This window comes from Manihot esculenta, chromosome 10 (assembly GCF_001659605.2).
Source record: "Manihot esculenta cultivar AM560-2 chromosome 10, M.esculenta_v8, whole genome shotgun sequence".
Lineage (NCBI taxonomy): Eukaryota > Viridiplantae > Streptophyta > Magnoliopsida > Malpighiales > Euphorbiaceae > Manihot > Manihot esculenta.
The window spans coordinates 9,634,341-9,652,135 of record NC_035170.2 but is presented as its reverse complement, the minus strand read 5'-3'; the positions used below and the strand labels follow the sequence as shown (position 1 = coordinate 9,652,135).

At 33.4% G+C, this 17,795-nt stretch overlaps 1 protein-coding gene and 1 long non-coding RNA gene across 2 annotated transcripts; one reads left to right on the top strand and one right to left on the bottom strand.

Annotated features, from left to right (window-relative positions):
- Positions 1-990: 990 nt before the first annotated feature.
- On the top strand, positions 991-1,916 carry LOC110623965. The gene is made up of 2 exons (XR_002489367.2): positions 991-1,091; positions 1,237-1,916. It is a non-coding gene; the product is annotated as an uncharacterized LOC110623965 (long non-coding RNA).
- Positions 1,917-2,230: 314 nt separating this feature from the next.
- LOC110623964 (presequence protease 1, chloroplastic/mitochondrial) lies at positions 2,231-17,397 on the bottom strand. The gene is made up of 19 exons (XM_021769004.2): positions 17,021-17,397; positions 16,561-16,744; positions 15,226-15,400; positions 14,992-15,124; positions 14,814-14,884; positions 13,866-13,949; positions 11,478-11,568; positions 9,387-9,907; positions 9,136-9,300; positions 8,841-9,059; positions 8,627-8,754; positions 6,155-6,344; positions 5,484-5,567; positions 5,289-5,386; positions 4,755-5,019; positions 4,500-4,662; positions 4,231-4,411; positions 3,599-3,670; positions 2,231-2,665 (listed from the first exon to the last, which is right to left on the bottom strand). The coding sequence occupies exons 1-19, from the start codon at positions 17,301-17,303 to the stop codon at positions 2,524-2,526; spliced, it is 3,249 nt and encodes a 1,082-aa protein (XP_021624696.1). The 5' UTR covers positions 17,304-17,397; the 3' UTR covers positions 2,231-2,523.
- Positions 17,398-17,795: the final 398 nt, after the last annotated feature.

The window sequence follows — 17,795 nt, the reverse complement described above, 5'->3', positions numbered from 1 at the left end:
AATTAATGAAAATTAAAAATATTAATGAAATAAAAAGTCTCAAAATAAATTTATTATTATTTAATATTTTAATTTAATTGATTTTTTATTTAAATTTAATCGTAAAATATAACGAGGCTTATCAATTGTAATATAGAGATTAGATTATCAATTGTAATATTTTATTTTCCTTAGTTATTATTTTTCTGTGATTTATATTTTTTTTGAATTTTTTATTATCATAAATCAGTTTATTTTGTATAAATAATAAATAAAAAATTAATTGAGTTAATTCTATATTAAATTTTTTATATATAATATAATAATTTTAATAGTTTATTATGGAAGTAAATTATGACGTATACATTATAATCATTATAATAAAAAAATGTTGAAGTATTTTTTATAATATAATTGTATTATATATTTAAAATTAATGTAAATATATATTTAAAAATAGTGAATGAAAAAGTTGATATCAACAGAGATTTCACATAAATATTTTATTAAATAAATTATATATTTTATTTGGAATTTAAATATATTTTTTTTTCAGAAATAGTGATTTTTTTAAAGTGAAAATTATTAATGAAAGGATCACAAATGAGCGAGGGATAGTTGAGTACTTCAATATTCAACATAAGGCTTATCCAGGTAATTATTTAGCTTGGTCAATTTTTAATTTTTAGATTAATTCAAAATTTTCGATTAGCAGAAGAAAAGAATCCTCGATCCCTTTTAATTTTTAATTTTTTAATTTCTTTAGTCAACCTAAAAAGTTGAATTCTAAATTTTAATATTAAATTTGTTAAAAAAATAACATTAAATTATTAAAAGTTCTAAACTAATTTGAAAAAAAAAAAAGAAAATAAACTAGATTATACGTAGGCAAAAATAAACATGCTTTGACAAGAAATTACAACCTTATCAACCATTTATGCACACATATACTCTTATTATTGTAACTCTTCTTTTTTTTTTTTTGCCATTATTTTTTTAAAGAAAGTTTCTCTTTTTGCTGTCATTGACCAATCTCTTTTTGTCTCGTTTGGGCAGAAGATAACTTTCCCTCCTCCTACCCAGAGAGTGGATTTCGATTCTCCCATCTCCCGGTGGTTTTCTTTTCTTTTTGTCTTTAGTTTTCCTTTTATTTCATTTTTGTAGATCGGTGGTCATCTTGGAGGGTTCTTTTAGATCCACTTTTATTTTTATTTTTTTGTTTTGATCATCTCTTATGAGAGATTGCTCTGCATGCAGATAATAAGAGCTCCAACATCTTACATAAACCTCACCGATACATGCTGAGGCAATCCTTCTATAGCTTTGAAGTCAGGATAGGACTTTGGTGTTCTTCATGCCTTTGTTGTCACATTTAGATCGAAGAGTTCTTTTTCTAATCATGTATTCTTGAGGATGTTTTCAATGGTTCTTCGATATCCACCCAGTCCCTCAAAGCCCAATGAAATATTGAAGGACTCTACTCGATGCCTTCGTTTTTAATAGCTGCCTTCATTTTTTATAGCTTAAATCTGTCGTCGCCCTTATTTTTTATGCCTCAAATCTGTCGACATGTACTTTGAACGTTCCCTGCCTCCCCCTAGGTTTGCTTTCTTAGTGTTAGATGTTAAGATAAACGCCTTCATTTGGTTGTTGCATGAGCATCGACAACATTTTTCTTCTCCAGCGAGATTTGGATCCAGCGACACTTTTACAACTCCTCAGATTGTTTGTTATTGAATCGAGTCCTACCCGATTCTTGCTTGCTAGGGTTTCTAGAGGTTTCTTTATGTTGTGCAGGCTGGACTTGCTAGCCTTTGAGCTTTTTTATTTGTTTTTGGATGTGTCTATCCTTCATTTGGATGTGTTTGTAATCTTGGACTTTGACTCTCTTAACAAATTAATCTTTTATCTTTGAAAATAAAAATTTATCAACCATATCACGTGGATTTACCCTTTTTCTTCTTTTTTTTTTTCTCCCCTTTTTTTCATGTCTTTATATATGTAAAAAGATGCAACTTGATTTCACATGCTATTTTAGCTCTCCACTGAATGAGGAAAGAAAATTTAACTCTGAATCCTCGTGACGAAGTAAGAATCAGTTTGAAACCAGAGAGTTGATGTTCTCGCCATCTAATCAACCAAATATCTCAATTCAAGCTTTAACCTTACATCCAATGTCATTAAATGCATGCATCAAGAAAACAGGATTCCCGAGTGTTAATTACGCATGGAAGCAGAGAACATGTTGCAATTTGAACAGCAAAAGCCTTTGGGATAATTTCTTATTACTAAAAGAAGAGCGAAGATAAAAGAAGCACAAGCAACAGTCCCTTGCCTTAAGCTCATGGTCAAGGAGTTCATAAATTACAGTGGAGATGCAAATAAACTCTTAAGCATCCCTGTGGTAGGCTTAACTCTATTTTCTTCTCTTCTGTTAATTTGTTCAAAACTATGAAAAAATTGGTAAATTAATTTTGAGCATTTCATTTGGTATAGAATAGTACAGTACAATAATTATGCAAAGAAAATGTAACCTTTGGGGCTCTAAAGGGCTTTCTTCACTTGGAAAAAGTTAGAGCGCTCATTGTTTGCAGCCTCAACATCCTCCGAAGAGGCTACAGCGACCACAACCCCTTTATTCTTAACTGCATCAATGGCATCAGCAAATTCCTTGAAGTCCTTCAAACTGCAGAGAAAAGGTGAGGGAGATAAAAGAGCTTGCAAAAAGGCGCTTAAATGCATTCTTCAAAATATAAAATATCATTCAAGTTGTATATGGTGGCAACGAGCAACCTCTATTCTGTTGTCCATCTAATCCTCATTTTGAATAGGGTAAATAATTACTATTAGCTCTCTGAATTTAACAAATTAACTACTTAGTCCCTATTTTTAAATCACTAAATTTAAATGTCTTTATATTTTGTAAAATCAAGTTATCTAGTCTTTCATCAATGACACGTTAGTCAATTTGTTCTAACATTAATTTGAGAGTCTAAGTAGTATGTGTATTAAAAATTACAAAGACTAAATAATATATATAGTCAAAATTATACTAACTAAACAATATAAATGTTTGAAGGTAAAACAAGTTGACCTATGATTTTTCAACAAAATGGCTAAAATAGATTGATTTCACAAAATATAGCAACAATTTAATTGAATGATTTAGAAATGCAAACTAAACATATCCACAATTTTTAATAAGCATTATATATATATATATATATATATATTATTGATGTAAAAGAGCTTAACATAGAACTATGCATATATATCAATTTACTCTATTTTAATAAAGAGCTTAATGTAGTTTCTTATCTAACCCAACATATCTATTACCCCGGTGGAGTCTTGCACAATATTGAAGGTATGAGGGGTATGCAGAACCTGAATACTTTAAGCTTCTTGTCACAACTACCATCCAAATCAATTATGAGCCAGCCCCAATCCCACTGCAAAATCCTCTCACAGGCCCCACCATCCTCATTCCTTACCCCCCCCCCCCAAACCCAAAAAAAAAAAAGCAACATCTTTTTTTATATATATATAATGGAAGTTTTCTGTCCTCTTATTGCAGAAATTGAACTAGAGCAAAATAGATAATAAAAAACCTGTTTACCTGGTTGATAATATCTCTTCCCTTCTCATTTTTCTTTCTTCTTCAGTGATGCCCATCAAATACCGTAACAAACTGAAAAAGCAATAAATACAACCAATCAGCACTCGTCATTATTGCATAAACAAGGGGATAAAAGCAGAGAGAGCACAGTTCCTAAAAATTCTAGCCCATATTATTTCGCTAAATGGATTCGATGTCTTTATTTGATGTATATATATTCATTAGTTATAGGGATAATTCAATGAATCTCAACTAAATAATTTAATGATTTCACAATTTTTTCAAAAGAAATTTGAATAGTTGCACACAAACCTCGTTTCTTATGCAACTGCAACTATGAATTAAACATATGTATATGGAAAAGAGACTCTGAAACCAAGAAGAAAATATGGAAGAGAACATAAGAGGAGAAAGAAAGAAACAAATTTGGTTTCCTTGCTAGTTCCAAGGCACAAAACACTGTTTGCAACTGGGTGTGTAGACCAGTTATTGGACAAAAAGAAAAAGAGCCACAAATGTAGAGTAGGGCGATAAGTTCAGAATGCCACTTACCTTCCCATTTCAATAATGAAAGTTCAATGATATCAAAACAGTGAGGCAAAGACAAGGAACCAAAACAATTGTCAACATACCTACTATAACCCTTAGCATCTGGCAGTTGATAAGCATCCACATCTCCAATGGTCCCAATAATTGCTTTAGTAAGAGTATCATCGTCCATTTCTAACTCGCGCAGAAAATCACCAGTTCCATCATAGACATTGAGTGTCTTCAGCAAGTTAGGGTCCCGATAGGATAAGAAGGAGAATACACCTGTGAAGGAAAACACAAACAAAATTCATCAATTAGATAAAAATGGCAAGCGGAAGTCTACGCCCAGCATTATAGCACATTACTGCACCTGAGTGAGTATCAAAATCGCAAAACCCTCCATATGCTCCACCACTTACACGCACGCGGTCCCACAACCATGTATTACTAATGTGCTTTGAAATAACATAAGCGCTCCCACTAAGCTGATAGCCAGTGTCATAGATGTTAGCAGCTTTGCCAACATAGTTAACCTGTAGAAGGTGAAAACAAATTAGGTTACTTTAAAGAAGACAGATAATGAATACCAAACATTAAACAATAAATAAACAAAACCAAATAAAACCTGGGTAGGTATCACAATAGCTTCATTTTCAGGTGAAATTCGAGCATTCCAAGTGGCAGTTTCAGCAACAGAGTTACTAGGAAGCAAGTCAAGAAACTTGCCAACAAACTTTTCTGTGTTTTCAAGGTTTTTCCCATCAGCAGTCAAGTTTATCAAACAGCCATTCCTTGATAACAAGGATGCCCGAATTTCCTCAAGAGATGAAGAAACTCCAGACCAATCTTGATCAACTCTCTCCTCCAAGCCTTGTAAAAACTCAAGGTAGCTATAGGTATACCAGGCATTCAAATTATCAGTATGGTATATCATTAGATCTTCACTACAGCAAAAAAATATAATAAGCCGATCCTTTTTTATTATTATTACATGAAAAGCCATTAGACATGGTCATAAACTTGATTGCAACAAAAGTGTGATCCACTGCTAAGTTACCACATATATTGAAATCCCAGATTCTTTGAGTGGAAAGAGTATAATAAATTATGGAAAAATGAAACTGGGAATAAGATGAAGCCAAAGAGAAAGCATTCCAACCTTATGCCACCCATTTGCTCAGAAATCCACCCTGCAACATTTAATTTTGCATCCATCCTTGCAGCTGCAATTCCATGACCACTGCCTCGCAATCGGTTCTGAAGATCAGACAGGAACATTGAAAATAAGTTCTTAGAAAAAAGATGCAGTCCATTAAGTTCTTGAAAGAAAATACATGACAAAATCAAGAGATACCTCCATTCTTGCTTTACTTTGGGATACAAACTGCTTAAAACGCTGTTGGTCTGTAAATTGTACTTCTTGAAGTACACAATTAACCTGCAATAGAGTATAAATCAACCCTCAGTACCCCAGTCTATCACTTCCATAAGTAATTAGAAATTTAAAATCAACATAAAAAAATAGCACAGGGAAGCATCACATTCACAGCATGTTAAAAAGCATAAAATTGTTGTATTACTATATCATGTAGAATAAGAGAGAATGTGGTTTGAACTTGATCCTAAGTAAATACAACACTCTTGATCATAGAACTCTCAATGAAAAGAAGCTGAAAGCTGCAGAAAGCACAAGATAAACCAATAATTTGAACATGCAATAATATTTTCTAGTTTGCACAATTCCTACAGTTCCTGGATTCTTTACATCTCAATTTCTCAAAGCAGAATTCCTATAAACTACATCAAAAACATATCGGTTTAGAATACATTCATGACAAACTATTTTATGTCAACAAGAACATCATTGAAAAGCCCTATAGTGAAAGAGACAGAACAATGGCACTACTGAATTGACAAACTCATAAATGCAATCCTAAATATTTTAGACTCATTCATGCCATAAGCACACAAAGCGGCATTCACAATGACACAATGGCGGATAACTAATACAACTGCTAAAAGTACCAGGTTAAACAAGTCTTCAGCACGCCCAGCCATTGCTTTTCCACGGACAATTACATGGCTACATGGTTCTTCCTGGCCCCGAATAGATGATGTGAATGGATAAACTGATATTCCTCCAGTTTTCCGCCCAATCAACTGATTAAGTTGCACAAAGGTATAATCTTTTGTACCCATCTCAAGCAGTGACTGACTGTCAAGAATATTGTGGTGTACATATGAGAACAAACACTCCACTAAACAAATTTGAAAATAACAACTTTACATTTAAAAAGGGCTTTATATTACAATTTTGGTCATGGTATCGGACCATAAAGGGAGAGCAGGAGAGAGAGAACCCAGTGACCCAATTTATTAACTAAATAAGCAACAAAACAATATTTTTAACATTTTAAATAGGCTTCAAATGAAAAACCCAAAAGATATTAAGACTTGAAAAGAAACATACACTAAAACCTAGAAATCAAAAACCCAGAAGGGGAGAGAGAGAGAGGAAGCAAATATAACAATGAAAGGAAATGTCCTGAATACCGACTCCTCTCTCTATTTAATTCATCTTTCTTCCTTCCTTCCTTCTTTTCCTTTGCCCAGAATAAAGGTACAGGCTGTTTAAGCTGTTACACATTTTTATTTATCAGATTATATTGGTCCAGATTGGCTTTGTTGAATTATACCAGACTGACAGTGTATACCAAAATTCACCATCTTGACCTGGTGAATCCTGTATTAGTATTCAGCAAGCAAAAAACCCAATACTTATCTGTTGATATGGAAGATGCAGGCCAATATTTTAAACCCCATTTAACATTCACACTGAAACATTTAATTACATGGGGAGAAAAAAAAAGAAACATGTAACACAGAACAGGAAAGCAAGAATACAAAGGACCTTTAGACAATTATGCAGCATGGTTACTAAAGGAAAAAAGGAGGAAAAATATGACGATTGGCGGTAACAATGGAGTTTGATGGAGACATTTTGATGCACAGCAGGACCACAGTTGTAAGAATTAAGTTGGGGTGGTTATAATTATTCATGAGGAAGTTTATAACCATATCCACCAGAGCATCTCAAACTGGCCGAGGATGCACAAGTGTTTAACAACCTATAATTCGACAACTCACACCATTGAGTTATGAATTCACTTGAATTACATCAGTGTAAGCAACACACCAACATTTTGATATGGGGCATGAACTAATTAGGTATACATATTTAAGAAAGAAATCAAGCAAATAATTTATTTGGGTATTTAAATTATTCAGGGTATTTTTGGTATTTGACTTTCATATTCAGATAGCAGTTATTTTATGACTCTATGTAAGCCTTCTGAAGGTATTTTTACCATTGGTTGGCATATTTGAAGATTGCAAATTAAGAGACTTTGGAACGTATTTTCTCCATGTTTTACATCAAATTGTATATGGAAACTGGAGCCCAGCCTTTATTTCCAGAAGATCATAAGAATTTTTCAGCATAGGGAGTTTTAGAAATCATTACAAGGCAGGCGAAAATGTTGCAGGATAGTTTTAGAAGGCAAATAGCAATGCCTATAACTTAGGAATCACTGAATCCTTAAACATTTATCCCGTAATAAAGAAACATAATTCGAGTTGTTGGTCACTGCCACAAAGTTACTTATCTGGCCAAAAGCGTTTAGCATTATGATCACAAAATCACATCAAAAATTAAAAATTTGGTGTTATGTAGGTGTAGTAGACATTATCCACCCAATGAAACAGCTTATAAGTTGGAACCATTAAAGGGCAACACAACAGTGTTTCATTGTGAATCCACATTCACAGACAGCAAATTGGCTCCTTAAGATCCTAATACTTAAAGGGTGACATAGTACAGAAAGATTTTGTACAATACACTGGCATCATTCACAAGTCCAGGAGCTATGCTGAAAAACATCAAGTGCATTATCAGATTCATGTAGACTCCAAATTTTATCATTCCAGATGTAAGAATAACCATATATATGAGGTAGAACCAAAAACTAGAAACGTACACAAGTTCCACAGGAATGTTTCCGGAGCTTATTATGATTAATTGATTATTGTCTACAAATGAGAACAATGAGCTTCTTATGATTATCATCGACAACAGAGAAAAGGGACAAGAATAACCAAAAAAAAAAAGGTGAAGGAATCACTTATGGATCACTTAACCTAAAAGGCTCATCTTTTATATAATCTCTAACACTCTCCCCTCAATAAAAGCTCAACGGGATTAAGCACAGACAAGAACAAACAAACCATGAACCTGTTCTTAGTGTAATTAACAGTAGAGTGCCCCAAATTTTAACTGTGAGCTACTAAGTAAATCGTCAAATAGGTTCTAATACCATGCCAACAATACCACTCAACCAAGCTTAAGCTGCTCATAAAATGAGGACTTGAGGGCAGGTGCTATATCTATAACAAAATAAGATTCAAAATCTTTAATAATCTTTTAAGGAAATAACTCACCAGAAAAGAGGCATCAAAGGAAGAAGTTCTTGCTTCAGTGATCTCATATTAAACACAACTTCAGCATAGAGGACATCATTAGTGAAGAGGTCATGCTGCAACACTTTCACTCCATTGATATCCCCAACCTAGAGATAGCATACAAATGTTCAGTACAGCTTTCACTCAAAATTGTTGTTTATTAGACAACCGAGAACCAATTGAGCATATAAACCTCTGTAGGGACATGTATAGGTTCTTTAGGAATATCGTTAAGAGACAGACTTGGCACTGTTTTCAAAGCTTCTGGTGGGTCAGGAGTTTCCTGCTTCAATCTTAGTTCCTGTGTTGCACGTGCAAGCTCAGCAAGATCTTCTTCCGTCATACCAGCTTTCAATTTCTCCAAGATTTCTCTCTCGGCAGCTTCATCACGGGTAGCTTTCTCTGGATCAGGCTGAAACAGGAAAATACCCATTGTTATCTTATAAATTTAATATACAGATAGTGAACTTGCAGCCTAAACTGCTTACCCGCATTTCCACAGTTACTCTATGAGGATTGTTCAAGATGAATTTCTCAATTAGAGGAGAAAAAACAGATTTAGAACCTTCCTCTGCTATTCTAGCTTTGAGGGCCATCAAAGGTTTCTCATATTTTAAAGGCTCGAAGGGATCCCTATCATATATCCATTTGCCCTGCAAAAAGTTATTAAAGAATGCATTAACCTATCAGGGGATAAAGTCATGCATATTTTTGAAAGATGGGGAAGTGTATAACTTACAATGGACCGAAGCATCAATGATAAGCCTCGAGGAAATGAGCCAGTGTTGTTTTCCCTGAGAGAAAACTCAATTGTGTTCATGGATGCCTCCACAGCATCTGTCTCAAATCCTTCCTCGGATAATTTCTTAAGCGTACTCATGATTAATTCTTCCACCTTATGAATGTCTTCTTCTGAAACGCCTTTTAACCCAATACTAAATTGAGGCTGAAGCAGCTCATCTTCCATTCCACCACCAACAATGGCATCTCCCAGACCACTTTCCAGCAAGATTTTCCTCAAGGGAGAAGCAGGAGTTCCCAACATAAGATGATCCAGAAACCCAAGTGCAAGCTCAGTTTCCAAGTCTAAGGGCTTTTCAGAAAGCAGCCAATTAAGGCATACCATATGCTTCTTTTTCAAATCACCTCCTTCACTGGCTGGATAATTCTCAACAATCCTCACTGGCTCAGGGAAAAGTTTTTGCAGTTTGATCTTTGACTCATTTGGAGCTGAACTAGCATCAAACACATCCAGATACTCTGAAAAGAGAGAGTGTGTTTATAAGATGCTGCAATATAAGAACAAGACCAATTTACAAAATCCTGAACTCACTATTCAACACTTCAGGATAATTATATCCACATGATTTAAATTTATCAATTTAGATCAAAGACTTTAATTGGTATTTGCTGATATGATTGCATTCTTATTAGGCCTTTGTTCAAATTCCACTATAACTTTTTGGAAAGCAAGTAGGTTTTACAAGGTCCATTGTGTATTGAGAAGGAACTGGGATTGGCATGAAGTCTACCTTCTAAGATCAAAAGCACATGACTGCTAAATCAAATAGACTACTCCCACAAAGGGATTGAATATGCCAATCATAGATGCTCTAGGAGCAGAGTACATGCTACATTAACTCCTTTTCAGTACAGTATGGGTCCTGTAACTCTTAGTCCGTGTTTCCACTTAGGAGCTAATGACAATTTTGGACAAAATTCAGACAGGAATTACTTGTATTGCTAACGGAGTATGTAACCCAAATCAGTTTGAATACAAAAGAACCAGATAAAGTGTATAAAGCACCAACTCCCTTTTTTAGGCCTTAAACGATTTTTCCCACGAATAATAAATTACACCCTGGTGAAATTAAAATACTGCAGTATAGGCAAGATGCACCAATACAGGGCTTTTCAGGTACATGTAACAACACATTACGACCATAATAGAATTGTGAAACCCTTGTCTTTCAGATATGCCAACAGTAATCTCTAAATACCATTCCACCTCACTTTTTTACCTCATAACCCTTAAGCCTTCCGCTAGCAGGTTGGTTATTCAAATCAAAATCCCATTACCAGTTTCTTGTGGGATTGTCACATCCCACAAAGCATTAAAGGTTCTATTGTAAACTAAAATTTTTAATTTTTCTACTGTCTATTGTCATTATTTGATAGATTAGCTAAATATTTATTGGATTTATAAAATTATGATTCATTTGGATTTTTATTTTAATTTTAGGTATAAATTATGAGAATTAGTGTATAACATGAAAAATCAATGTTTCATATTTAGTTCTCTCACTTGGAGGCTTACAGACACATAGATACTAAAGTAATAGGTTATGTTGCAAGTATTGATATGCTACATTATCAATTTAAATCTAACTAGACCATTGATTCGAGTCATTTTGCTACTTCATTGATAAATTTACTGCAGCAGCAGTTGCAGTAGGTTCAGTAGGGCCACTAGCTACACCATGATACAGTTGAAACCAAAATTTAAAATCCTGGTAAACAATCAAGTGGTTTTTTCTTTTTAAACTAAACCAGCTGTGGAATTTTCAGTAAAAAATAAATCCAATAATGCATTTATTTTAGTATAACTCTTAATGGATAACTTACATTTTGAATCTCATGAGCCTCTATAGTAATAGAATTTTGAACCTTTAGCTTTGATTTCTTTTTTTTTTTTTTGGCATTTAGGATGTCATTTGTATACTTCTCCAAAAGAAATGTAGAAAACATTCATAAATAAATGGAACACAGAAAAAAGGACAACAGACATTGCTTAATTAACAAATCATTAAAGAAAACGTTCTTTTAGTACCACTCAAGATGCGTAAACGCTCAACTGGATCATCATCTCCATAAAACCATATCCTGGCATTGCTGGGATGGTAATATTTACGATGGAATTCCTGTAAATTGTTGTTTAGGGAAGAAGTGAAAATTATAAACTAATTATAATTAAGAGGATACAACTTAATAAACTGTTCTTTCGTTAATAAGAACTGAACCTTGTGCACAAGATAAATACAACAGAAGCAAATAAATAAAATATAAAATACAAGCATATACAGAGTAAACTGGACGTTCACTACTTTACTATAATTAACTTGCTGGCAAAATATAGACAAATTGACAAAAAAAAAAGAATATGAATTAATTTTATTTATGATCATTGAACTTTTCACCAAATTAAATTATGACCACGAGAATTTATGTGCCATTAAAATCACTTAATAAAAAATTATCACAATTAAAACCATTGTGACTTTATATAACTGGTTTTCTGCTTTGAGATAATGACATAGCAGCTCTACACTTTCTTTTTGTAGCAATAGCTGCTCACCATGGACTCACTGGACTTCCATAGCTCTGTTTCCTCCTTTCAAAACTCTATTTTCCCGAAAACCTCTGTAAAAACATTTCCCTTATCCAATCAACTTCAAAAAATTCACCTTTCCATCTTCAATGTCTCTTACACCACTATCATTAACATCCAACTCTATTGATCTTTCTTTCAAATCAGAATTCAAAGGAAAGAACATCTAGGGGCAAAAACAAAGTCGACAATTTATGCTTTTGAAAAGAGTTCAATGAAAGAGAAGAGAAGAGAAAAAATTGGGGTTAGGCAAGAGAGAGAAAGGAAGATGAATTCATTAAGGAAGGAAGAACTCTGAATCTTCAAAGGGAATTCAGATTTTGGGTTTCTTCAAGGTGAGGTTGACATGAAACAGAGCACTTAAAAAAGAAAAGAAAGTACTTCCAGTTAAGTGAGTTCCTCAATCAGACCCTTTCTAGCAGCTTGTCATGCAAAAAAATAGCCTAGAAATGCCAATGCCAACATCTCCAAACAAGAGAGCTGGTTGTATTAGGTCGCAATGGTTCAACTGAAACTGGTACAAGTTTTCTGTCAAGCATTTCAATGGTATGAAAAATTCTTCAGTGATCATAATAGAACTTGGTGAAAACTTTAGTGATCACAAATAAAATTAGCCCACAAATGCTTATTCAACTCAAGCAATTAACAGGATCATTCACACGTTAAAAGCTTATCATAACATAGATATTTTCTCCTAAAAAATGTTTATTTTGAATCTACAACATAAATTAAAGAAAGCATAACGCAGACCTCTATCGCAGAGATTCAAAAGTAAAACAAATTTAATTCTTGGTAACAAGGTTTTCATTTAAGGCAGATCAACATTTGTAAAATAACGTTTTGGAATAATTAGTTCCATTAACAAATTAATGAAATTGCTGTTGGATATCAGAATTCATAAAAGCATGAAATATAGAACCAAGCATCTCATTTAGAACAGCTTTAAATGATTACATATAGCAAGTTAGCAAGATGAAATTTTGAAGGCATCTCCCAAAGATTGCAATTACATTTAATCTACTTGTTTTGAGGCTTGAGAAAACAAATTTTGTTGCTTCCCTATAAGCTTTTGGGTTGATTTTTTAGGTTTTGATGGCTGCAAATCATACTGATATATAAGATCAAGTCCCCTCATGCCAGGACAAAATTGACAACAACATTGGATTCCCTGATTCTCATATCCAATGGAGGTGTATTTATTCAAATGAACTCAATTTTAAGCACATGCACTTTATGAGCAATTTCAGAATTTTCAGTAAATTAAAAATACCAATCACAGTTTCTTCTTATATAGTTATATTTCTTTTTCTTAAAAATTTGCTTTTTTTTTTTTTGGGTTTCTTTGGTTAATGCTCCTTTCCTTCACAAAGAAAAGAGAATCTTGTGCCTGACATAATTGATAAAGTGGTGCTAGGCACAAGAGCTTTGGAGTTCATACATAATGTCCACGTTAGTGATTGGTGAAAAAAAAATTGAATTGCCATACGTTGGTCTACACTATGCAATAAAATAGCAAATTAAATCACTATGATCCTCTATAAGGCAAATAAAAAATTACAAGTTCCCTAAAACAGATTAATGAATAATAAAATAGTTTGCACAATCAATTTTACAAAAACCTCAATTAAAGAAAATTATGAAAAGTGTTAAGTGGTGATCTACAAAACAGAATATCACTTCTTGGACTTTACCAATTAATAACTCTTCACTTTCCAGACCCCAAATCCATTTAAAAAAGAAAAAAGAAAAAGCAGTATGAACAATTTATGTTTTAATACTTTTACAACCAAAAACTAGAAAAAGTGTAGCAACTTTATGCATGCAACAGACCTGAAATTGCTCAAATGTCAATTTGGGGATGTCTTTTGGATCACCTCCACTATCAACACCATAGGTATTATCTGGAAAGAGAGCCTGTAAATAAATTGCATGTAATAGTTACCACTAAACTGATAGATAAGAATAAATATTTCACATCAAAAACATTTCCTATATGACTAATGATAGGCAGATTCTAACTAGGGCCATGCGAATCATATATGTTCAACACACTTTCGTTTCAAGTCCTCATAGGTTTAGTTAGTTTAGATTTTTCTGATAGTCCAAACACTTGGACAATTAAGACTAGCTCTAGAAGTCAAATATTATAAGGTTTGGAGCACCATAAATACCTAAAACTCAAAATGCTTTTTAAACGGTTTTGTCACTGCACAAAATTTCAGCAAGTATGATATTTCAGATTTTATAAAGTGATTCAAATTTAGGCATGTCTGAGAAAATGAACTTTATTGTAATGCCTAAGGACTTCTACATATATGAATTTTAGATTTTCCCCCTTTTACTTTATCCACAACAAAATCTGAAATCCTGCAAATAATTGCAGATCCCATCCACCCAAATTCAGCATTTTCAAGGTTAATTTTTTCTTTTTAATGTAAATCCAGTTGCTTAACATAAAATTCCAATCTAAATACCAGTCCTCTGTCAAGTATGAAATTGAATATATCACTAGTATCAACAACATAATAAACCTAGAGTGCAAGTGGGAGAACAGTTAAGTGATAGAATAAATCCATAATTATCACAAAAGCAAATTATAGAAATGAACCAGAACCCTATGGCAATATGCACCCATATCATCAATATCTGTGCATCCACCACACTACACTGCACTGCTCCATAAACTATGTAGGATATTTAGAAACAGAATTCAACAATTTCACTGAAGTTATTAGGGAAAAAATAAGGAAGTAAACAATCGGAGACAAGAAAAATTGCCTGCTGAGAAGCCCGCCCTAATATATTATCAGGCTGAGAATAAACCCCCTTCATCTCATTAAACACAACACCTGAAATTAAGGGGAAAAAGAACTCTTCAGAGAAGGAAAGAAAATACAGACAAGTTATCCTGACCAATTCAAGCAACTCGCGCAAGTATATTTGGTAACAGTATAACCTTTATAAGATATTTCCTCTGAGGGATCGTTGAGCTCAAAATGCCAACCCTCCTGTTGAAATGTCTGGTAGTCTTCCATACATTTAGGGAAGAATACAGCATCGAGGTATACATCAACCAAATTGTAGAAATCCTGTTTTTAAAACAACAGCAATGCATTAAGATCCATATTGAATCCAACAAGAAAGTACCACATTTTAAGGAGCAAACCCATGAAACTCTTGAAGCTGGCACCTTTGTATTTGTGGAAGCAACTGGGTAGCAAGTCCTGTCTGGATATGTGAATGCATTCAGAAAAGTATTTAAGCTGCCCTTCAACAGCTCAACAAACGGTTCCTTCAAAGGATATTTCCTCGACCCACATAATACACTGTGTTCCAATATGTGAGGAATGCCAGTTGAATCCTTGCTGCATTATAGCAATTCACAATTAGAACCAACAAGAAGATTAATGAGATTAAACTACTTAATTTCTTTAACTCCAAATACATACATGCACATAAAATAAACAGCAATTTTCACAATAATTTTGAAAACAATTATTTAAATCAAATTCAACAATTGGAGGAGTACGATGTTCTACAATTTTACCATTTCAAATTTACAAATGGGACGTACTGTTCACAATGATATTGCAAGCAACTTGCCGCAGCTTTTTACTGTGGACTGCAATTTCAATGTGAAATGGCTATATGAAAAAATTGGTACAACAACCCTACTGAAACTAACCATAGAAAGCATGAGATTACCAGATCATCATCACAAATTATATTAACTTCAAGAAAATTTTGCTTAATGATGGCCAATACACTCTCCATGTTAATCCAACAGAGCATTTTCTTGTGGCCCTAAAATTGCTTCAGAAGGAGCTAGGAAGCAACCTACTCTAGCTCATGGAAATAATAAAAACAAACCTAGCTTTCTGCCAGAAGCCTTTAAATGATTATTTATACCAATCATCAGCCTTATATAGCTATTACTCTTGCCACATAAGAAGTTATTGACAGTTGCTTTAAATTGAAAAATGCAAAGGACGCTAACACAATTATTAGAAAAGCATGACTATAATGCATACCTCCTGAATGAAAAACCAAAATAATCCGGAAAGGGAAAAAAAAAGGTCAAAATATAAAGAATCACTTAAAATTCACAAAACCTGAAAAGGAGTTGGAGAAGAATAATTAGAACCTTCCACATGTAAGTTAAAGATCCTAAAGGTTTTAATGTGGAATGTGAACTTGGAAGCATAGAAGAAGTAACGAGTCGGGACTGCCTTGACCATGGTGTAGTCAGTAGTATTTTCCCTTTTTTCCTCATTTTCTGTTGTTATTTTGATGTTTCGTAAACAAATCTACATTCATATGTTCTTTTATTCCTATTGCAAATCCTCTTATATAACAAAAACACTAAGCAATCCATCTCCTTATATATTATAACTTATCATTAGAAACTTTTATGGTTAAAAATGAAATATTATATAGTCCATCTGCTTCAAACTTTCAACTAAACAACAACTTCTAGAATGAGTAATACTCCAGCACAGAATTTGCAAGACAGTAATATACTTACGGAGGAGTTCGGAAAACAATGCCAAAAACTTTATTCTCATCATCGTTGGAAACCGACATGACTTCAGCGCCAGTCTTCTTATGTCTGAACAGCACAGCCTTTGATTTACACTCCCCAATGAACTCTTCGGACACCTTCTCAAAGCCAAGTTTCTCGGCAACCTCATTTGGCACACTAACAACATCTGCAACGACCAACAGAGTCACATCAGAAGCCATTTACATTTCCTTCTTCCCAAATGGATACTTTCCACTTCCAGTATCTTCTTTAATTCAAAACAATTTTAAAAAAATAAAATTGATATGGTCACAAAGGCCTCCGAAAAAAGAAGGAAAACCATAAAACGGATTTTACAAATTTCAAATTAGTAGTTAGAAATTCATATTTCCTTTGATTTTTGAAAAAGCAATCCTTCAACAGAAGTAAATAACGAAGACAATCAACAAACAGAGACTAGAACCTGGAGAGGAAGGAGCTGGCTGTGTAGCAACAGCTGCAGTGGAGAAAGAGGAAAAGTGTTTATTAAAGCGAAGAGAAGAAGAAGCGGAGGCAGCGACAGGGAAAATCTTCCAGTGGCTGCGAAGGAGGGAGCGTCTAGCGAGACCGGTAATCGAACGGTGAGAAATGCGATGAGCAGAGGACGATGAGGTAGAGAAAGAGCAAGGAAATCTGCTAGGAAAGAAGAATCTGTTGCAAATAAGAGAAGAAGAAGAAAGAGAGCGAAGGAATGCTTTTCCCTCCATAGTGGGTTGGATGAGATAACCCTAATGAAAGAGCTGCAGAAGCGTTTCTACTTTTCTAATCTTTTATGGGTTTGTGATTGTGACTCCGGCGCTTTGGCGTGGGAGGGAAAAATATCAAGAGGCCAGCCTATACAATCGGTGGCCAAGAAACTGGACAAGTATTTTGGTTCATATTGATCAGAAAAATATAAATTAAATTAAAATTAAGGGAAAATTATAAGATCTTTTTAAAATTAATTAAAATGCAATTTGAACTCAGTTTCATAATTTTAAAATGCAAATGTATGCTAAGTTGAATTTAACGATAGTTGGCGTCAATATTCGCCGAACTAAATAATTTAAAAATTAAAATTTTAATATGTATAAAATTAAATTAAATTTAATAAAAATCAAATTAAATCGGTCAAATTTAATTTAGTTTGATTCGATTTAATTTATTTAAATTTTTAATAAATTTTTTATTTTTTATACTTTATTTTTAATATTTTAAAA